Source organism: Salmo salar, chromosome 14 (assembly GCF_965601325.2).
Source record: "Salmo salar chromosome 14, fSalSal1, whole genome shotgun sequence".
In the NCBI taxonomy this organism is placed as follows: Eukaryota; Metazoa; Chordata; class Actinopteri; order Salmoniformes; family Salmonidae; genus Salmo; species Salmo salar.
The window spans coordinates 40,817,501-40,841,574 of record NC_138304.1 but is presented as its reverse complement, the minus strand read 5'-3'; the positions used below and the strand labels follow the sequence as shown (position 1 = coordinate 40,841,574).

At 43.4% G+C, this 24,074-nt stretch overlaps 1 protein-coding gene across 1 annotated transcript in view; it reads right to left on the bottom strand.

Moving 5' to 3' along the window:
• LOC106569526 (protein unc-13 homolog A) overlaps positions 1-24,074 on the bottom strand; it is a 114,752-nt gene that overhangs the window by 31,647 nt on the left and 59,031 nt on the right. Inside the window, exons 12-25 of the mRNA XM_082960977.1 lie at positions 23,313-23,356; positions 22,492-22,570; positions 19,942-20,019; positions 19,369-19,588; positions 17,079-17,306; positions 16,645-16,786; positions 14,018-14,187; positions 13,468-13,583; positions 10,573-10,736; positions 9,116-9,269; positions 6,738-6,806; positions 5,079-5,168; positions 1,014-1,148; positions 404-531 (exon numbers count right to left, since the gene is read on the bottom strand). Coding sequence (XP_082817103.1) covers positions 404-531; positions 1,014-1,148; positions 5,079-5,168; positions 6,738-6,806; positions 9,116-9,269; positions 10,573-10,736; positions 13,468-13,583; positions 14,018-14,187; positions 16,645-16,786; positions 17,079-17,306; positions 19,369-19,588; positions 19,942-20,019; positions 22,492-22,570; positions 23,313-23,356 — 1,817 coding nt within the window. The remainder of the gene's footprint in view (positions 1-403; positions 532-1,013; positions 1,149-5,078; positions 5,169-6,737; positions 6,807-9,115; positions 9,270-10,572; positions 10,737-13,467; positions 13,584-14,017; positions 14,188-16,644; positions 16,787-17,078; positions 17,307-19,368; positions 19,589-19,941; positions 20,020-22,491; positions 22,571-23,312; positions 23,357-24,074) is intronic.

Below are 24,074 nucleotides of genomic sequence, written 5' to 3'. Positions count from 1 at the left end.
AGAGAGAGGTCAGAGAGAGAAAGTGAGAGAGAGAGTCAGAGAGAGAGAGTGAGAGTCAGAGTCAGAGACAGAGGGACAGAGAGAGAGAGAGAGACATAGAGAGAGAGAGTCAGAGGGAGAGAGAGAGAGAGAGTCAGAGGGAGAGAGAGAGTCAGAGAGAGAGAGTCAGAGAGAGAGAGAGAGTGAGAGAGAGAGTCGAGAGAGAGAGAGAGTCAGAGAGAGAGAGTCAGAGAGAGAAAGTGAGAGAGAGAGTCAGAGAGTGAGAGTCAGAGACAGAGGGACAGAGAGAGAGAGAGGAGAGGAGAGAGAGAGAGAGAGAGAGAGAGAGAGAGAGAGAGAGAGAGAGAGAGAGAGAGAGAGAGAGAGTCAGAGGGGACAGAGTGAGAGAGAGGGAGAGACTCACTGGTTGAGACAGGGTGTGTAGGAGTTCTTGTCTTCCTCTATGATGGAGACGATGAGGGTGATGAGTTTGGACCAGAAGTCCAAGTTCTTGATACTGGGACCCTGCTCTTCTGGAACATCAGCCTTAGCCTGGAGAGAGAGAGGAAGGTCAGGCACAGACATACACACAGGCAAGCACTCACATGAACACACATAAACACACAAAAACACACACAAATGTATGCGCTCACGTTGTTGTGGAAAATTCGATCCAAAGATTAGGCAGAGACTAATTTATAATGATTATAGTGAATCTTTAATACATTCGAGCAGCTGCAAGGTAGATCCCTCTCTGATCTCAGTCAGGGAAGGAGCTCCCAGAGTAAATGCTTCCATGTCCCTTATATAGCGAGAGGTAATAATACAATCACATTGTTTACACAACAGTTCTTTATACAAGCAACAGTGGTCTTGTGTTAGGGTGCAGACATACCAGGAGTCTATGACAGGCATAGCATCACAGTCCAACACAGAACAGACGATAACACTTGAGAAGTTACAACAGCTCACCCAATTTCTGCCACAACAACGTGAACACACGCACATAAACACACACACTCACACATACTCACAGGGTCTGTCTGGTACTCTCTGCTGTAGAGTTCGTGACAGTTGTTGAAGATGTATTCGTAGGTGGAGTTGAGACAGGCTTTGACACAGTCCTTCACCACCTGACTGGCCCTGGGGGGGCTCTGCAGCTCCTGGACCTGATCACACAGGAGGGTGAGAGGTCAGTTCGTTTAGCATTAGAATGTACAGTCAGGTCCAAAACATTGTCACTCTTGATAAAGATGAGCAAAACAATTATTGGCACCCCTGTTTTCAATACCTTGTGAGGATAACGGCACAAAGCTTTTACAAAATATATTTGAAGAGACTGGAGAACATTGGGAGGGATCTTAGACCAGTCCTCCATACAGAATATTTCTAGATCCTTGATATCCTTCATCTGCGCTTATGGTCTGCCCTCTTCAATTCAAACCACAGGTTTTCAATGGGGCTGAAGTCCAGAGACTGATGGCCACTGCAAAATGTTTTTGATGCCGTTGACCTTAAAGTAACTGACCAGTGAAAATCTCACTTTTAAAAGCACATAGTCTTTGAAAGGCTGGTCAAAGCTCACATCAACACCGTCATCCCAGAAACCCTAGACCCACTCAATTTGCATACCGCCCCAACAGATCCACAGATGATGCAATCTCTATTGCACTCCACACTGCCCTTTTCCACCTGGACAAAAGGAACACCTATGTGAGAATGCTATTCATTGACTACAGCTCAGCGTTCAACACCATAGTGCCCTCAAAGCTTATCAATAAGCTAAGGACCCTGGGACTAAACACCTCCCTCTGCAACTGGATCCAAGACTTCCTGACGGGCCTCCCCCAGGTGATAAGGGTAGGTAACAACACATCTGCCACGCTGATCCTCAACACAGGGGCCCCTCAGGGGTGTGTGCTCAGCCCCCTCCTGTACTCCCTGTTCACTCACGACTGCACGGCCAGGCACGACTCCAACACCATCATTAAATTTGCCGATGACACAACAGATCATGCCCTGATCACCGACAACAACGAGATAGCCTATAGGAAGGTCAGACACCTGGCCGTGTGGTGCCAGGATAACAACCTCTCCCTCAGCGTGATCAAGACAAAGGAGATGATTGTGGACTACAGGAAAAAGAGGACTGAGCACGCCCCATCGACGAGGCTGCAGTGGAGCAGGTTCTACAGCTTCAAGTTCACCAACAAACTTACATGGTCCAAGCACACCTTGACAGTCGTGAAGCGGGTACGACAAAACCTACTCCCCCTCAGGAGACTGAAAAGATTTGGCATGGGTCCTCAGATCCTCAAAAGGTTCTACAGCTGCACCATCGAGAGCATCCTGACTGGTTGCATCACTGCCTGGTGTGGCAACTGCTCGGCCTCCGACCGCAAGGCACTACAGAGGCCCAGTACATCACTGGGGCCAAGCTTCCTGCCATCCAGGACCTCTATACCAGGCGGTGTCAGAGGAAGGCCCTAAACATTGTCAAAGACTCCAGCCACCCTAGTCATAGACTGTTCTCTCTGCTACCACATGGCAAGCGGTACCGGAGCGCCAAATCTAGGTCCAAGAGGCTTCTAAACAGCTTCTACCCCCAAGCCATAAGACTCCTAAACATCTAGTCAAATGGCTACCCAGACTATTTGCATTGCCCCGCCCCCCTCCCCTCCCCACACCACTGCCACTCTGTTGTCATCTGTGCATAGTCACTTTAATAAACTAAACCTACACATAAAGTTGAAGTCGGAAGTTTACATACACTTAGGTTGGAGTCATTAAAACTCGTTTTTCAACCACTCCACAAATTTCTTGTTAACAAACTATAGTTTTGTCAAGTCAGTTAGGACATCTACTTTGTGCATGACACAAGTATTTTTTCCCAAAATTGTTTACAGACAGATTATTTCACTTATAATTCACTGCATCACAATTCCAGTGGGTCAGAAGTTTACATAAACTAAGTTGACTGTGCCTTTAAACAGCTTGGAAAATTCCAGAAAATGATGTCATGGCTATAGAAGCTTCTGATAGGCTAATTGACATAATTTGAGTCAATTGGAGGTGTACCTGTGGATGTATTTCAAGACCTACCTTCAAACTCAGTGCCTCTTTCCTTGATATCATGGGAAAATCAAAAAGAAATCAGCCAAGACCTCAGAAAAACACTTGTAGACCTCTACAAGTCTGGCTCATCCTTGGGAACAATTTCCAAAAGCCTGAAGGTACCACATTCATCTGTACAAACAATAGTACGCAAGTATAAACACCATGGGTCCACGCAGCAGTCATACCGCTCAAAAAGGAGACGCGTTCTGTCTCCTAGAGATGAGCGTACTTTTGTGCCAAAAGTGCAAATCAATCCCAGAACAACAGCAAAGAACCTTGTGAAGATGCTGGAGGAAACAGGTACAAAATTATCTATATCCACAGTAAAACGAGTCCTATATCGACATAACCTGAAAGGCCGCTCAGCAAGGAAGAATCCACTGCTCCAAAACCGCCATAAAAAAAGCCAGACTATGGTTTGCAACTGCACATGGGGACAAAGACCGTACTTTTTGGAGAAATGTCCTCTGGTCTGATGAATCAAAAATAGAACTGTTTGGCCATAATGACCATCGTTATGTTTGGCGGAAAAAGGGGGAGGCTTGCAAGCCGAAGAATACCATCCCAACCGTGAAGCACGGGTGTGGCAGCATCATGTTGTGGGGGTGCTTTGCTGCAGGAGGGACTGGTGTACTTCACAAAATAGATGGCTTCATGAGGAAGGAAAATTATGTGGATATATTGAAGCAACATCTCAAGACATCAGTCAGGAAGTTAAAGCTTGGTCGCAAATGGGTCTTCCAAATGGACAATTACCCCAAGCATACTTCCAAAGTTGTGGCAAAATGGCTTAAGGACAACAAAGTCAAGGTATTGGAGTGGACATCACAAAGCCCTGACCTCAGTCCTATAGAACATTTGTGGGCAGAACTCAAAAAGTGTGTGCGAGCAAAGAGACCTACAAACCTGACTCAGTTACACCAGCTCTGTCAGGAGGAATGAGCCAAAATTCACCCAACTTATTGTTGAAAGCTTGTGGAAGGCTTCCCGAAATGTTTGACCCAAGTTAAACAATTTAAAGGCAATGCTACCAAATACTAATTGAGTTTATGTAAACTTCTGAACCACTGGGAATGTGATGAAAGAAATAAAAGCTGAAATAAATCATACTCTCTACTATTATTCTGACATTTCACATTCTTAAAAGAAAGTGGTGATCCTAACTGACCTAAGATAGGGAATTTTTACTGGGATTAAATGTCAGGAATTGTGAAAAACGGAGTTTAAATGTTTTTGGCTAAGGTGTATGTAAACTTCCAACTTTACATTCTACCTCAACTAACTGGTGCCCCCGAACATTGACTCTGTATCGGCACCCCCCTGTATATATTGTTATTTTTCACTGTTGCTCTTTAATTACTTGTTACTCCCATCTCTTATTCTTATCCATATTTTTTTAAACTGCACTGTTGGTTAGGGGCTCGTAAGTAAGTATTTCACTGTAAGGTCTACACCTGTTGTATTTCGGCGCATGTGACTAATAACATTTTATTTTATTTGATCCTGTACTCCTATTTTTGCCAAAGCATACATTGTAGAAAAACCCCCACCTCAAACGTATATCTCAAACAGACCATTTAAAAAATGCTTGCTATTTCCTCAGAGAGCGATGTCAGGTAGCACATTATTTGGATAGTCCCAAGGAGATGGTTTGTAGATGTTCAATGACTGTCAACAACATTGCAACTAAGTATCCATTAACCTGACACTAACAGTATATGGCTGATACACCTTAACTGCTGCTAAATGTTACCTAGCCCTCAAGACCTATCCTGATCCACCGTTGTGCTCTCGTTTTGTTCCACTGAATCCCTGTAGCGAAACAGAACGTGAGCTCGCGAGATCAAGATGGTCGTACGAGGCTACTCAAGAGCTAGATTAGCAATAAGTCCATCTATGAACCCACATATTTTCTGGAAAGAAGCTTGGACTTGATGAAAAAGAGATGAAGAAGAAGATGAATGAGGTATTGTTTTGTTCACCTTCATCCTGAAGAAGGTGATGCTGGTCAGTAGGTCCACAGTGGACTTGAGGTCCTGCAGCCTCTCAGGGCTACTGGCTGGGAAGTTATTCTACAAACACACAGAAACACCATTACAAAGACACAGAAACAGCATTACAAAGACACAGAAACACCATTACAAACACACAGAAACACCATTACAAAGACAAAAACACCATTACAAAGACACAGAAACACCATTACAAAGACACAGAAACACCATTACAAAGACACAGAAACACACCATTACAAACACATAGAAACACCATTACAAAGACTTACAAACACACAAAAACACCACGCACGCCCTTACAAAGACACAGAAACACCACGCACGCCCCTTACAAACCGACACCAACAAAGACACCACCCCCTTACAGCAAACCCCGACAAAAACACCATTACAAAGACAAAAACACCACAGCCCTTACCAACACAGAAACACCATTACAAAGACAAAAACACACTGATATATACTTTAAAAGAGTGTAGAAACAAAGAAACACTGTTTGGAACAGAGATATGTTCTTGAAAGATAGGTTCAGATATCACAAGGCGGTCAAATAAACATGGCTTGTTGAAGGTCTACGTAACTTAGAATGTAATTTTTATATAGTGAGTATACTTTTGTATTTGTCTATTTTATCTCCTCTTTCATGCCTTTCAACTTCTGGCTAAATATAATCATGTAAACTGCAAGAAAATGCTACTTATACAATGGCCCATATACCGTGTCATGCAGATGGAATTAGAAGAATACAATTACACAAAACACATGATATTTACAAACAAAGACATTACAACTGAAATACAAAAACAACAAATTAATAGAAATTACAAAAAACTATTGAATAGAGGATCAAAAACAATGACTTCCACATAAAACAGAATATAACACAATGACTTCCATTTATAAAACAGAATATAACACAATGACTTCCACATAAAACAGAATATAACACAATGACTTCCATTTATAAAACAGAATATAACACAATGACTTCCACATAAAACATAATATAACATAATGACTTCCATTTATAAAACAGAAAATAACACAATGACTTCCATTTATAAAACAGAATATAACACAATGACTTCCATTTATAAAACAGAAAATAACACAATGACTTCCACATAAAACAGAATATAACATAATGACTTCCATTTATAAAACAGAAAATAACACAATGACTTCCACATAAAACAGAATATAACACAATGACTTCCACATAAAACAGAATATAACACAATGACTTCCATTTATAAAACAGAATATAACACAATGACTTCCACATAAAACAGAATATAACACAATGACTTCCACATAAAACAGAATATAACACAATGACTTCCATTTATTAAACAGAAAATAACACAATGACTTCCATTTATTAAACAGAAAATAACACAATGACTTCCATTTATAAAACAGAAAATAACACAATGACTTCCACATAAAACAGAATATAACACAATGACTTCCATTCATTAAACAGAATAACACAGTGTTTGACACAAACACCTTTAAAAGTCTCTCAATATCCTTAACACATACATATAAAATATATATGTATAAAATGAGAAATCGTAAACAGTAAAGAAAATAGTTGTTTAGAAAGGTCAAAGTTGACATTACCCGGTACATGGATAGGTCAATCCTCAGGGAGTTGTGGAGCTGATCTAGGAGTTTCACAAACCTGTCCTTCTACCCACACGCACACGGGACACACACACGGGACACACACACGGGACACACACACGGGACACACACACAACACACACACAGGACACACACACACACAGGACACACACACAGGACACACACACACACACACACAGGACACACACATGGGACAAGATAAAACAGGGTTAAAAATTGAAACATACACGTGTTTAACAGATGTTATTTCTGGTCCAGCTAAATGCTTTATTTGTAGTTGTTGAGAAATGGTATGTCAACGCAGGACAGGATCTAGCACGGTGAGTTTGATTGGGCAGTTGGGGATGTACATTTGGCCACTGTTTGAAAATAGGGGTCAGAGGCTGTATTAGGGCAGAGGGCCCTCAGCACAATGTTCCAGTTCTGAACTTCAATTATCTACACAGTTCAATATACAGTGGAGGGAAAAAAGTATTTGATCCCCTGCTGATTTTGTACGTTTACCCACTGACAAAGAAATGATCCGTCTAATAATTTTAATGGTAGGTTTATTTGAACAGTGAGAGACAGAATAACAACAAAAAAATCCAGAAAAACGCATGTCAGAAATGTTATAAATTGATTTGCATTTTAATGAGGGAAATAAGTATTTGACCCCCTCTCAATCAGAAAGATTTCTGGCTCCCAGGTGTCTTTTATACAGGTAACGAGCTGAGATTAGGAGTACACTCTTAAAGGGAGTGCTCCTAATCTCATCTTGTTACCTGTATAAAAGACACCTGTCCACAGAAGCAATCAATCAATCAGATTCCAAACTCTCCACCATGGCCAAGACCAAAGAGCTCTCCAAGGATGTCAGGGACAAGATTGTAGACCTACACAAGGCTGGAATGGGCTACAAGACCATGGCCAAGCAGCTTGGTGAGAAGGTGACAACAGTTGGTGCGATTATTCGCAAATGGAAGAAACACAAAATAACTGTCAATCTCCCTCGTCCTGGGGCTCCATGCAAGATCTCACCTCGTGGAGTTGCAATGATCATGAGAACGGTGAGGAATCAGCCCAGAACTACACGGAGGACCTTGTCAATGATCTCAAGGCAGCTGGGACCATAGTCACCAAGAAAACAATTGGTAACACACTACGCAGTGAAGGACTGAAATCCTGCAGCGCCCGCAAGGTCTCCCTGCTCAAGAAAGCACATATACATGCCCATCTGAAGTTTACCACGGGGGGTCCTGTGTGGCTCAGTTGGTAGAGCATGGTGTCTGCAACGCCAGGGTTGTGGGTTCGATTCCCACGGGGGACCAGTATGGAGAATTTTTTTTAATGAAATGTATGCATTCACTACTGTAAGTCGCTCTGGATAAGAGCGTCTGCTAAATGACTAAAATGTAAAAATGTAAAATGTAACATCTGAATGATTCAGAGGACAACTGGGTGAAAGTGTTGTGGTCAGATGAGACCAAAATGGAGCTCTTTGGCATCAACTCAACTCGCCGTGTTTGGAGGAGGAGGAATGCTGCCTATGATCCCAAGAACTCCATCCCCACCGTCAAACATGGAGGTGGAAACATTATGCTTTGGGGGTGTTTTTCTGCTAAGGGGACAGGACAACTTCACCGCATCAAAGGGACGATGGACGGGGCCATGTACCGTCAAATCTTGGGTGAGAACCTCCTTCCCTCAGCCAGGGCATTGAAAATGGGTCGTGGATGGGTATTCCAGCATGACAATGACCCAAAACACAAGGCCAAGGCAAAAAAGGAGTGGCTCAAGAAGAAGCACATTAAGGTCCTGGAGTGGCCTAGCCAGTCTCCAGACCTTAATCCCATAGAAAATCTGTGGAGGGAGCTGAAGGTTCGAGTTGCCAAACGTCAGCCACGAAACCTTAATGACTTGGAGAAGATCTGCAAAGAGGAGTGGGACAAAATCCCTCCTGAGATGTGTGCAAACCTGGTGGCCAACTACAAGAAACGTCTGACCTCTGTGATTGCCAACAAGGGTTTTGCCACCAAGTACTAAGTCATGTTTTGCAGAGGGGTCAAATACTTCCCTCATTAAAATGCAAATCATTTTATAACATTTTTGACATGTGTTTTTCTGGATTGTTTTGTTGTTATTCTGTCTCTCACTGTTCAAATAAACCTACCATTACAATTATAGACGGATCATTTCTTTGTCAGTGGGTAAACGTACAAAATCAGCAGGGGATCAAATACTTTTTTCCCTCACTGTATCATCTCTAGGATGGTCTTTCTAATTGGTCCATATACTGTAGATAGAAAAGTCAAATAATAATTTCAATTAAAAGCTCAACTTAAAACATGAGGGGAATAAACCAATTAACTCACTCCAAAGTTGGATGCGGCGAAGCGGTCTGATGCCGAGACGTTATTGGTGGACTGGGTGGTGTGGGCGTAGTAAGCATTGATGTTGGCCAGCAGGGTACTCATCACCGCGGGCACGCCCGGGCACATGTACTTAGACGACAGGCAGGCAAAGTGGCTGTGGACACAATACAATAACTACAGTATATTCATATTAACTAGGACTAATAGGTATGAACTAATGCTGCCTGGTGTTTATGTTTGTTCATCAGCTACTGTTTCGTAAGTTTTCGTTGTCATTTGTCTGTCCAGTGTAGTTTGTAAAGGGAAAGTGGGATACCTAGTCAGTTGTACAACTGAATGCCTTCAACTGATATGTGTCTTCTGCCTTTAACCCAACCCCTCTGAACCAGAGAGGTGCAGGGAGCTGCCTTAATCCACATCCATGTCTTCAGCACCTGGGGAACAGTGGGGTAACTGTCTTGTTCAGAGTGACAGATTCTTACCTTGTCAGCTCAGGGATTCAACCCAGCAACCTTTCAGTTACTGGCCCAATGCTCTAACCACTAGGCTACCAGGCTACATATACAACGAGTGGGTCTAATCCTGAATGCTGATTGGTTAAAATATCGCATTCCAAGTTACCACTGACTAAATCTATGACGTTAAAATGCCTATTTACTCTGTTCCAGCTGACTGGACAATCCACTGCCTCATCAGCCCAAACAGGCAATCGTCTCGGGCCTAACAACACCTGTGCCAATATATCCTCCAAACACCGGCTTCTTGGCCATTATCACTTAAATATACACTGAATATACAGTACAAAACATTAAGCTCTTTCCATGACATAGACTGACCAGGTGAATACAGGTTAAAGATATGATCCCTTATTGATGTCGCTTGTTAAATCCACTTCAACGGGTGTGGACAGGTTAAAGAAGGATTTTTAAGCCTTGAGACAATTGAGACATGGATTGTGTGAGCCAAAGTGCCTTTGAAAGGGGTATGGTAGTAGGGCCAGGCACTCCGGTTTGTGTCAAGAACTGCAACGCTGCTGGGTTTTTCATGCTTAACAGTTTCCTGTGTGTATCAAGAACGGTCCACCACCCAAAGGACATTCAGCCAACTTGACACAACTGTGGGAAGCATTGGAGTCAACATGGACCAGCATCCCTGTGGAACGTTTTCAACCTTGTAAAGTCCATGCCCTGACGAATTGAAGCTATTCTGAGGGCAAGAGGGGGTGCAACTCAATATTAGGAAGGTGTTCCTAATGTTTGTTACACTCAGTGTATTCTCAAGTGTATCGCATTCTGTATGGTGCTACATGTTATCACAGATCAGAAAGTCTGAGCGGACACACTGGGTGATGGTAAATAATACTGCTTCAAGCCAGAGAAATACATTCATAGATATGTCTCTGGTTGAAGTCTATGACCAAACTCTCTGTATGTGTTCGGTATGGTGATGGTACTGACGTCATAGCCTGGTAGATGGACTCCACTCCGTAACGCATGGCGAACTCATCCACGATCTCCTGGGGAGTCTCCTCGAAGTACACCTTCCATGCGTCGTCTCCTTTAGCATCAGGGATCTTCACCACACCACTGTTCTGCACCTCTGTAGTGTACTGGAACAGGTGCTACACACACAGAGGGAAAAGGCTGTTAAAGGTGTGTGTAGGGTTGCAAATGGAGGAAATATTACAGGACATTTTTGAAGTTTACCAGTAAACTACCAGAATTTTCATATCTTTCAAGTTGATTTTTTGTTTATAAGATTACATCTAGTGTCACGTTCTTCAAATGGATGGCACCGAAGCACAGCATGCGTATAGTTCCACATATTTTATTTCAAAGTGAAACTTAACAAAGACCAACATGAACGTGCCGTTCGTAGCACACAATGAACTAAACAAAACAATATCCCACAAAACACAGGTGGGGAAAAAGGCTACCTAAATATGATCCCCAATTAGAGGCAACGATTACCAGATGTCTCTAATTGGGAACCATACAACTCACCAACATAGAAATACAAGGACTAGAACACCCCCCTAGTCATGCGCTGACCTAAACACCATAGAGAACCAAGGGCTCTCTATGGTCAGGGCGTGACATCTAGTGGCCTTTTGCAGTAGGTTGGATTATCACAGGTGTCTGTAATTATCTCTGGCCCTAAACAATATATATAAAATAATCAAATAAGATGATTTAAAAATAAAAAAATGTATGACAAAGTTATAAAACATTATCCTAAATATAAACCATCAACTTAGTGAATACCATTGGTGTTTAAAGTAACTGTCCAGTGTTTCCAGATTTCTATGAAACATGACCTGTAATAGATTACAATAGTGAAATAGTTTTGGTAATTAAGTATGTTAAAAAGCAGCTTTTTGAATGTTGTCGGCGTACACCGGTCATTAAAGTGCGACTGCCCCTAAAAAACAACTTCTCCTTTTGAACACGGCCTGTGTGGCATCGATATGAGTCAGAAACATTCATTCTAGTGTCAAAATGGACCACAATGTGTCAATAGGATAATTTTGGTCATAAAGTCAGTTTCTTCCAAAACTGAGATTGATGAGATGATAGGAAAACATGTTATGTCGTGGAATAAAGGACACCGTAACAGAACGAAGAACACCATGACAGAATGAAGGACACCGTGACAGAACGAACGCCACCATGACAGAATGAAGGACACCATAACAGAATGAAGGACACCGTGACAGAACGAAGGACACCATGACAGAATGAAGGACACCATAACAGAATGAAGGACACCGTGACAGAACGAAACACTATGACAGAACGAAGGACACCATGACAGAATGAAGAACACCGTGACAGAACGAAGGACACCGTAACAGAATGAAGGACACCGTGACAGAACGAAGGACACCGTAACAGAATGAAGGACACCGTAACAGAATGAAGGACACCGTGACAGAATGAAGGACACCGTGACAGAACGAAGGACACCGTAACAGAATGAAGCCCACCGTGACAGTTTTCCTTGAGTTTATTTCAAATCTAACCACATGTCCACAGCTGGCAGAACCTAATTAATCATCAATTCGGAGTGCAGCTTTACCCGACCAGATCGTAATGCCCATTGTCAATTTGGTTTGACATTCGATATCCCTATGGGGCTAGTTAGGGACCATCAGTAAATTACACAATGTACATGGGACAATATTTTACAATGTCAATAGCTCCAACTTTCAATGACTTAAAACCTCAAACTAGCTATAAACTGTAGAAATTCCTATACAAATATTGAAAGCTTTTAATGAGAACTAAAAGATGTGCAACATGAACATTTTGTCCCATTTACATTGTGTAATTTGACTAATTTATTAAATAGCCACGGAGATAGGCGATCCAAAGTCAAACCAACTTTGCCACAGTCGCACACCAGCCGGCTGAAGCTAATTGACAAAAGAAGTTGCCTAGCACAAGCTAGCCTAGCTAGCGACTTCAAGACACAAGACCTGGTTAGACCGTTTCAAGTTATCTAGAAGGGTGTGTGACTGTATCGGTGTACTGTTTTGGCAGAGTGAAAATACAAACGCTTCCCACATGTGAACACACACAAGAGATACCCACGTGAAACCACACCCCCAAGACATCTCTCGTTTGACTTCAGTCATGGCCGCTGCATTTCGTAACAAGCAATATGAAAAACGAGACCAAATTAGGAAGTCCAGCCCCCCAAAATATTCATGTGAGTAGACTGCTGATTGGCCAGCTCAGCCAATGAGCCAACATTACATCAGGTTCTTTCAGGAAATAACAAGCATTTTTTAAACGGACTGTTTGAGATACAAGTTTGAGGTGGGACTTTTGACGTGCTTTTTCTCCAATTAATGTTATGGCCATGAGTTAACAGAATAATAACTTTTAAATGTTAGATTTTGACTGGACAGTTAGTTTAATATGAATGTTTCAGCAGGAAATATCCTTTATATTTTTACACAGTTATTTATTTTAATATGTCTTTGTTGTAAATGGTTTTGCACCAAACTGGTGGCAGCTGAGTTAATTTTTCATTAATTAAGCTATTTTCTCTTGAACCAGATGGTCTATCTAATAGGACAAAATGGACACAGATATACAAAAAAAATATATGAAGAAAATAAATCTACTATAAATGACCAAAGTTACCATAGATTACCTTTTAATTACAGAAATGGCTGAAGATTCCTGTAACTTTGGTAAATTACTGGTAAATTTGCAACCCTAGGTGTGTGTGTGTGTGTGTGTGTGTGTGTGTGTGTGTGTGTGTGTGTGTGTGTGTGTGTGTGTGTGTGTGTGTGTGTGTTGTGTGTGTGTGTGTGAAGCGAGGTATGGTCTGGTCAGTCTTACCTCATGTAGACAGGTGTACTGGACATGGTAGGGAGCCACAGTCTCCTCTCCTTTGATCTCTACACTGATGTGCATCCGGATGGCTCCTGACACAGCTGACTTGTCTGTTCTCTTGTCTGTCAGAGGACACCAACACACTCACATCAACACGTCTGTTCTCTTGTCTGTCAGAGGACACCAACACACTCACATCAACACGTCTGTTCTCTTGTCTGTCAGAGGACACCAACACACTCACATCAACACGTCTGTTCTCTTGTCTGTCAGAGAACTACAACACACTCACATCAACACGTCTGTTCTCTTGTCTGTCAGAGGACACCAACACACTCACATCAACACGTCTGTTCTCTTGTCTGTCAGAGAACTACAACACACTCACATCAACACGTCTGTTCTCTTGTCTGTCAGAGGACACCAACACACTCACATCAACACGTCTGTTCTCTTGTCTGTCAGAGAACTACAACACACTCACACGTCTTCCTTCCTGTTCATCTCCTTTCCCACAACTCCCTCACTTCCTGACTCCCCCCTTCTCATCACTCACCCAGGTTGTACCAGACGTCCATCTCTCCGCTGAGCGTGCGGACCTCGATGATTGTCTGACCCAGGAAGTCATCTGACTCCCGTTTGAACTTCTGCTTCACCCTGGACTTGATGTCATCGTCCTCATCCCACACGCGTACCTTAATGCGGTCCGACGAGTTGTGGCATTCACTATGAGATGAAGAAATGATGTCCGATGTAACCGGGCCCTAAACATTGTCAAATACTCCAGCCACCCATGTCATAGACTGCTCTCTGTTACCATACGGTAAGCGGTACCGATGCACCAAGTCTGGAACCAGCAGGACCCTGAACAGCAATAAGGCTGCTAAATGGTTAGTTAAATAGTTCACCAAATAGCTACCTGGACTATCTGCATTGACCCCTTTTGTACCAACTCTTTTGACTCATCACATATGCTGCTGCCACCATTTATTATCTATCCTGTAGCCTAGTCACTATAACCCTACCTATATGCACATATCTACCTCAATGACCTCGTACCTCTGCACATGGACTCGGTACTGGTACCCCTTGTATATAGCCAAGTTATCATGGACGCGGTACTGGTACCCCTTGTATATAGCCAAGTTATCATGGATGCGGTACTGGTACCCCTTGTATATAGTCAAGTTATCATGGACTCGGTACTGGTACCCCTTGTATATAGTCAAGTTATCATGGACTCGGTACTGGTACCCCTTGTATATAGCCAAGTTATCATGGACTCAGTACTGGTACCCCTTGTATATAGTCAAGTTATCATGGACTCGGTACTGGTACCCTGTGTATATAGCCAAGTTATCATGGACTCGGTACTGGTACCCCTTGTATATAGTCAAGTTATCATGGACTCGGTACTGGTACCCTGTGTATATAGCCAAGTTATCATGGACTCAGTACTGGTACCCTGTGTATATAGTCAAGTTATCATGGACTCGGTACTGGTACCCTGTGTATATAGTCAAGTTATCATGGACTCAGTACTGGTACCCTGTGTATATAGTCAAGTTATCATGGACTCGGTACTGGTACCCTGTGTATATAGTCAAGTTATCATGGACTCAGTACTGGTACCCCTTGTATATAGTCAAGTTATCATGGACTCGGTACTGGTACCCTGTGTATATAGCCAAGTTATCATGGACTCGGTACTGGTACCCCTTGTATATAGTCAAGTTATCATGGACTCGGTACTGGTACCCTGTGTATATAGCCAAGTTATCATGGACTCGGTACTGGTACCCCTTGTATATAGTCAAGTTATCATGGACTCAGTACTGGTACCCTGTGTATATAGTCAAGTTATCATGGACTCGGTACTGGTACCCTGTGTATATAGTCAAGTTATCATGGACTCGGTACTGGTACCCTGTGTATATAGCCAAGTTATCATGGACTCGGTACTGGTACCCTGTGTATATAGTCAAGTTATCATGGACTCGGTACTGGTACCCTGTGTATATAGCCAAGTTATCATGGACTCGGTACTGGTACCCTGTGTATATAGTCAAGTTATCATGGACTCGGTACTGGTACCCTGTGTATATAGCCAAGTTATCATGGACTCGGTACTGGTACCCTGTGTATATAGCCAAGTTATCATGGACTCGGTACTGGTACCCTGTGTATATAGCCAAGTTATCATGGACTCAGTACTGGTACCCTGTGTATATAGCCAAGTTATCATGGACTCGGTACTGGTACCCTGTGTATATAGCCAAGTTATCATGGACTCGGTACTGGTACCCTGTGTATATAGCCAAGTTATCATGGACTCGGTACTGGTACCCTGTGTATATAGCCAAGTTATCATGGACTCGGTACTGGTACCCTGTGTATATAGCCAAGTTATCATGGACTCGGTACTGGTACCCTGTGTATATAGTCAAGTTATCATGGACTCAGTACTGGTACCCCTTGTATATAGCCAAGTTATCATGGACTCGGTACTGGTACCCCTTGTATATAGCCAAGTTATCATGGACTCAGTACTGGTACCCCTTGTATATAGCCAAGTTATTGTTAATCATTGTCTATTTATTCCTAGTGTTATTATGTTTCTATTATAAATGTTTCTCTCTGTGTTGTTGTGAATGGCACATAAGTAAGAATTTCACTGTTAGTCTACACCTGTTTATATGAAGACAGACAGACAGAAACACGCAGACATACAGAAACACACACACACACACACACACACACACACACACACACACACACACACACACACACACACACACACACACACACACCCACGCAGACAGACAGAAACACACACCCACCCACGCACGCAGACAGAAACACACCCACCCACCCACCCACCCACCCACGCAGACAGAAACACACACACACACACACACACACACACACACACACACACACACACACACACACACACACACACACACACACCCACGCATGCAGACAGACAGAAACACACACACACACACACCCACCCACCCACGCACGCAGACAGAAACACACACACACACACACACACACACACCCACGCACGCAGACAGAAACACACACACACACACCCACGCACGCAGACAGACAGAAACACACACACACACACACACCCACGCACGCAGACTGACAGAAACACACACTCACTATACTCACAAGTGGAAGTTCTCCTCCCAGACAGGGTTGAGGTTGCCGTATATAGTCTTGGTCCTCTTCTTGGTCTTGCCCACCTGAACTGTGACGTAGGGGTCACTGGAACCAGTCTTGTCCTTGGCCTGGAGGCCCTGTGCACACTGCACTGAGAGAGGCACACAGTCATCATTAGACCTTGGGCATACGTCTCACAGAGAGTATTAACTAAATGGTTGTTTCAGCCTCCGTACTTGAATACATTTAAAATCACTTCGTATAAGAGCATCTGCTAAAGTACTCAAATACAAACATGTAAAATATCATTTCTAGTCCGGTTGGCAAAGGTGAGTGTACGGATGTGGAGTTCCTACTGCCAGACAGTAACTAACACCCCCTCCAATTTCAATCCAAACCCCTACCAAACCTAATCTTAATCCCAATCCTAGTCCTATTTTTACCAGTCATGCTGATCATGGCCGACCACTTGGACGTCCCATCAAGCACGCTCTGTTTGATCTGCTTCATCTGCGTGGCGTGCGTAGCCTTGACGACGGTAAACACTTCCTGGATGAGCTCGAAGATTTCCGGTTTGTTCCTCTCTCTGATCTTCATCCTGTCCTTTAGAACCATGATGATGTTCTGGGTTCTGTCCTCCGCCCCGTGCTTAGAACTCTTCTCCGCTGCCCCTGGAAACGAGAGAGATGGGTGAAGAGGGAGTGAGGAGTGCACTCAGAGGGAAGAGAGAGAAGGAGAGAGAAGGAGAGAGAGAAGGAGAGGGAGAAGGAGAGAGAGGGAGAGAGAGAGAAGGAGAGAGAGGAAGAGAGAGGGAGCGGGAGAAAGAGAGAGAAGGAGAGGGAGAAGGAGAGAGAAGGAGAGAGAGGGAGAGAGTGAAGGAGAGAGAGGAAGAGAGAGGGAGCGGGAGAAAGAGAGAGAAGGAGAGGGAGAAGGAGAGAGAAGGAGAGAGAGGGAGAGAGTGAAGGAGAGGGAGAGAGAAGGAGAGAGAAGGAGAGAGAGAGGGTATACAGTAAATATAGAATAGGAGAGAGAAGGAGAGAGAGGGAGCGGGAGAAAGAGAGAGAAGGAGAGAGAAGGAGAGAGAGGGAGAGAGAGAGAGAGGGTATACAGTAAATATAGAATAGGAGAGAGAAGGAGAGAGAGGGAGCGGGAGAAAGAGAGAGAAGGAGAGAGAGAGGGAGAGAGAGAGAGGGTATACAGTAAATATAGAATAGGAGAGAGAAGGAGAGAGAGGGAGAGAGAGAAAGAGAGAGAAGGAGAGAGAAGGAGAGAGGGAGAAAGAGGGTATACAGTAAATATAGAATAGGAGAGAGAAGGAGAGAGAGGGAGAGAGAGAGGGAGAGAGAGAGAGAGAGAGAGAGAGAGAGGGTATACAGTAAATATAGAATAGGAGAGAGAAGGAGAGAGAGGGAGAGAGAGAGAGGGTATACAGTAAATATAGAATAGGAGAGAGAAGGAGAGAGAGGGAGAGAGAGGGAGAGAGAGAGGGAGAGAGAGAGAGAGAGGGTATACAGTAAATATAGAATAGGAGAGAGAAGGAGAGAGAGGGAGAGAGAGAGAGGGTATACAGTAAATATAGAATAGGAGAGAAAGGGAGAGAGAGGGAGAGAGAGAGAGAGAGGGTATCCAGTAAATATAGAATAGGAGAGAGAAGGAGAGGGAGTGGGAGAAAGAGAGAGAGAGAGAGAGAGGGTATACAGTAAATATAGAATGGGAGGGAAGAGGCAGTGAGGGTCAATTGGGTAAACCTTCAAATGAAAGGCTCCTAAGGAATACTTGGGAGTGGGTGATAGGAGATACAGAGACTGTAAATCAGTGGAGGGTTAGGCTAAAGGCCCATCTTGGGGAATGTGAATTAGAGGAAGTAAAAGGATGAAGAGAAGTCCAGGAGTGAGAGAGGAGAGACGCAGGGGGATGACAGCACATTACTCAGGAGACATTGGAAAGGAAGAGGGTGAAGAACGAGAGGGAGGAGAGTAATGGGATGTCAATCGAGAGGGGAAAGCAAGAGGGGAAATGAGAGTGAGTTTTTATGGGTGTATATGTGTGTGTGTGTGTGTGTGTAGAGACTGTTAGACGTGTGCATGTGTTTGTGTATATGTGTGTAGAGAGTGTTCGACATGTGCATGTGTTTGTGTATATGTGTGTGTGTGTGTGTGTGTGTGTGTGTGTGTGTGTGTGTGTGTGTGTGTGTGTGTGTGTGTGTAGAGAGTGTTAGAAGTGTGTGTGTGTATATGTGTGTATATGTGTGTGTGTGTGTGTGTGTGTGTGTGTGTGTGTGTGTGTGTGTGTGTGTGTGTGTGTGTGTGTGTGTGTGTGTGTGTGTGTGTGTGTGTGTGTGTGTGTGTGTGTGTGTGTGTGTGTGTGTGTGTTAGGGCCGGGACGACACCAGTATGGCGATACTCATTAGTATCGTGGCCAGGAAACAAAGCAGGAAGTGGATTTAACTTGTTTAGGAAAACAGCCTTAATGTTGAAACAAACACCATTATGATGTTATCCAGAGTCACATGTCTTTATTTTCCTAGTTATAGCACACAATATTTTACATACAGCAGCTTTTAAAAGGACCTGCTTTGTGTTTTCATTTTTGCCATGGAAATAAAAATATTGCGACACTGGTATCGTCACAGCCCTAGTGTGTGTGTGTGTGTGGTGTGTGTGTGTGTGTGAGAGAGAGAGAGAGTGTTAGTCTGCGTCTGTGTGTGTTGTGTGTGTTGCGTGTGTTCCTTACTCTGCAGGCAGTCGGCATTTAGCAGGTCCTGACACTTGTCGTGACATTTGACCCCACACTCGGAGCACCTCATGCCCTGGCGGGCGATGCCCCACAGCAGCCCCTCACACTCATAGCAGTAGGTGGGCGTGGTGGCCGTCCACACCTCAAAGTTATGGGGCGTGGTGCAGGAGATGGGGTAGATCAGAGCCTGTAGGGTCTTCTTATAAACGTGACTTTTCTACAGAAAGAGAGGAGGGGGAGGAAGGAGAGAGAGAGAGAGAGAGAGAGAGAGGAGAGAGAGAGAGAGAGAGAGAGAGAGAGAGAGAGAGAGAGAGATAGTATTAATTATACATGCATACTGCCTGACAAAAGCAGCTAGCTGATAAAAACGTCAGTTGTTTAATAAATCAATTGCACCCCAGCAATATAATGTGGTCGGATAGATCTCTTCTAAGTGTTAAGCTCCGCCAGTGGAAATGACCCCTTAGGATAATACTAATGAAGTTGACTGAAATGAGAATTGAACTGAATGGATATTTATAGCTGTGCTGAGACAGGCTGTGGTCATAGGTCAGAGGTCATGTGACCCACCAGGTCCTCGTTGCCGAGGGTGCTGCAGGCCATCGCTGTGGTGATCCCAGCCTTCCGAGCGTTCTGAGAGGCCATAGACTGAAGAGAGAGGGAGAAAGGGAGAGAGATAGATAGAGAGACAGAGAAAGAGAGAGAACGAGAGAGAGCGAGAGAGAGAGCAATGAAGAGAGAGAGAGAAATAGAGAGAGATCGAGATAAAGAGAAAAAGAGAGAGATAGAGAGAGAGAGACAGAGAAAGAGAGAACGAGAGAGAGCGAGAGAGAGAGAGAGAGCAATGAAGAGAGAGAGAAATAGAGAGAGAGAAAGATAAAGAGAAAAAGAGAGCGAGAGAGAGAGATAAAGAGAGAGAGAGAGAGAGATATAGAGAGATAAAGAGAGAGATGACAGAGAGAGAGAGAGAGAGACAAAGATATATATATATATATTATAGAGAGAGAGATATATAGAGAGAGAAAGAGAGAGAGATAAAGAGAGAGAGAGAGATAGAGAAAACAAAACTACATTGCTTATTGGGAAACACAAGCACAAACACAAAGCAAAATGCAGTGCTATCTGGCCCTAAATCGACAGTACACTGTGGCTAACTATTTGACCATGGTTACTGATCAAAACCTTAGAAAAACCTTGACAAAGTACAGGCTCAGTGAGCACCGCCTTGTCATTGAGAAGTGTAGACACAGGAAAACCTGGCTCCCTGTAGAGGAAAGTCTGTACAATCACTGCACAACAGCAGAACCTGAGACAGAGCTGCATTACCTGACAAAATGTGAAATATATAAAACAATTAGAAAGTGTCATTTTCCCAAATTTGAAACCCGTATTCAAGGTTATTCAAAGACCTCTCTGATGAGGATAGGCTACCCGTCCTGTTGGGGGAGGACGCAGAGAGCTGTGGGTTGGCAGCGCACCACATTGCTGCCTGCCATAAGTTGAGGGACAGTGTCTGATAGACCAATCAACCTGCACATGTCCTCTACTGTATGCTTATTGTTATTGTTGAATGTATGGTTATTTTGGTGTTACTGTTGTCCCGGTGACAATTTTGATTCTCTTTTTTTTTTTAAATAAGCTTTGGCAATATGTACATTGTTACATCATGCCAATAAAGCAAATTGAATTGAATTGATATAGAGAGAGAGAGAGAGAGAGAGAGAGAGACATGAATATGAGCCTTGGTAATTGAAGTATGGGCATTACAACTACAAGAGAGCTTCAAGTGTTTTGGTGCTACACCAGCAGACTGGTCCAGGTACTCACCATGGCCTGTAACTGCATGATGGGAGGAGAGAGACAAGGGGTGGGGGAAAGGGAACATATATGTTAATAAACAAGCACCATATCAGAATTTCTAATAGAATATTGATTTATACTCATGTATCATAAATGTTGATATAAGATACAGAAGAAACTGGAAGGGGGGCAGATGTAAAAAAGTGTGTGTATGTGTGTGTCTATATTTTGTGTGTGTTTGTGTGTGAGTCAGTTTTGTGTGTATGTCTATTTTGTGTGTGTGTGTGAGTCAGTTTTGTGTGTGTGGGTGTGTGTGTCTATTTTGTGCATGTGTGTGTGTCTATTTTGTGTGTGTGTGAGTGTGTGTGTGTGTCTATTTTGTGTGTGAGTCAGTTTTGTGTGTGTGTGAGTCTGTTTTGTGTGTGTCTCTATTTTGTGTGTGTGTGTAGAGTCTGTTGTGTGTGTGTGTGTAGAGTCTGTTGTGTGTGTGTATTTTGTGTGTATGTAGAGTCTGTTGTGTGTGTGTATTTTGTGTGTGTGTAGAGTCTGTTGTGTGTGTGTGTGTATTTTGTGTGTGTGTAGAGTCTGTTGTGTGTGTGTGTATTTTGTGTGTGTGTAGAGTCTGTTGTGTGTGTGTGTAGAGTCTGTTGTGTGTGTGTAGAGTCTGTTGTGTGTGTGTGTAGAGTCTGTTTTGTGTGTGTGTGTAGAGTCTGTTGTGTGTGTGTGTAGAGTCTGTTGTGAGTGTGTGTAGAGTCTGTTGTGTGTGTGTGTGTAGAGTCTGTTGTGTGTGTGTAGAGTCTGTTGTGTGTGTGTGTAGAGTCTGTTTTGTGTGTGTGTGTAGAGTCTGTTGTGTGTGTGTAGAGTCTGTTGTGTGTGTGTGTAGAGTCTGTTGTGTGTGTGTGTGTATTTTGTGTGTGTGTAGAGTCTGTTGTGTGTGTGTGTAGAGTCTGTTGTGTGTGTGTGTGTATTTTGTGTGTGTATTTTGTGTGTGTGTGTAGAGTCTGTTGTGTGTGTGTGTGTGTGTGTATTTTGTGTGTGTGATAATGTTCTCTGACATGATCTACTGTGACCTCAAACAGCTCCTAGGTTTTAATGTATTCTGCTCTCTCCCCCAATTTACATACGGCCGTCTTATTCACTGTCTGTCAGCAATTCACCTACACGACTCAGGCAGAGGGGGCCTCAGTGAGAGCCATGGCTATAGACTTCCTGTCACAACATCCACTGGAGAATGGTAATCCCTCATTTTCTGTGTGTGTGTGTGTGTGTTGTGTGTGTGTGTGTGTTTATGTGTGTGTGTGTGTGTGTGTGGTCTCCTACCAGGTCTTTGACCAGGCAGGGCCCTTTCTTCTTGCGCAGATCAGGCATGCTGTCGATGCTGTACAGAACCTCTCCCACCCTGAGCAGGTAAAATCATCATACTGTTAAACACACCTGAGACAGCTCAGATACTGTATCTCAGAAATATATATATATATATATACAGTATATACTCATAAGGAAGTTTAGACTCTTTTGTTGAAGTGAACTGATGACACGTACTCCACATGTATTATGGCTGTTTACTTTGTAAATCTGGATAATCTAACAACTGTCCTCTCCAGTCCGTGTCTATTCTATTCATTAAGCCCTCGAGAGGGTGGTCACTTCCTGGCCACTGAAATATATATCCCAGGTGACCAGGGAGACCCAAGGACTCATTGGCAGTTTCATTACAAATTTCTATGCATGAAATCCTCCACCTGAATGAATGGGCAACCAGATGTGTATTTGGCTTACTGACAGTGCAGTTAATGGGCTGGTTACTCTGTATGCAGCAGCGGTCACACTAATATAAGGTCTGCCTCATTTACAAATGAGCTGCCAGTCCACTCAGGGCACCCAGCCAACCGGTCAATACTCACTGGACTGGGGCCAGTGGAGGAAACACTATCTGAGACAGGCTCTCTTTTAAGAAGAAAATCTGAACATTTACACTTTACAGTTGAACATATTTACAGTAGTGGCAATCATTGATTTAATGATCATTGTAATACTATTCTATTTAGAACAGTGTGTAGTGTAAATATGCCAATGCTAATCTCATTGTGTTAACTGTACTGAGTAAGGGGTAGAGTTACTGGATGTTACTGATAACTCACCCTCCTTTACCAAACCACAAAGAATTGGATGTCTCTCCTCGTGCCTGGAGAGAGAGGGGGAAGAGAGAGAGAAGACAGGGAGGAGGAGAGAGAGAAGTTACTCTTTTGAAGGCTTCATCCATATGCAGAGCATCAGGGCCGGTCCTGGACATTATGACGAAAAGACGACTAAAATACATATTTTTCCAGACATTGAAATTAGGATGATTTTCGATTCTGAATGAAAGTTGAAAAGGCGTAATTTGTAGACTTCTATGTTTGGGCCAAATCAAGGCTGGTCCAGACTGGACAAAATCTGAACCAAACATAAATGTCTATGATTGGTTCAGATTTGGTCCGGACTGGACCAAAAACCAACGTCCATGGACATGGACATCAAGACTCGTACAGACAGGACCAAAACAAGACGTCCAAAAGGTGTCAGCGTCGGTCCATGCATACTGGGGTGTAGCCTACCATGTCGGCCACAAAGGAATGTTATGAATGCCATCCTTGTGGTAGGCCCACTGTTAAACAGACCGTTGTATTGGCTTTATTAATATGATTCCTGTGAATAATCAGTTTGTCTATTTAAGCTCTGAATATCAGCTACCCAACCTCATCAGGAGATATCCTGAGCCTATTGGCAATGTGTTTACACAGCAGGAAATGCAGAAGTATTTTCTTTTTCACTGTGGAAACCAAACTTGAAGCCACTGATCATGACAACTTTGCCCACGGGCTGAAACTCGGGACAGCAGTTTTGAGTTGCCTGATTGTCCA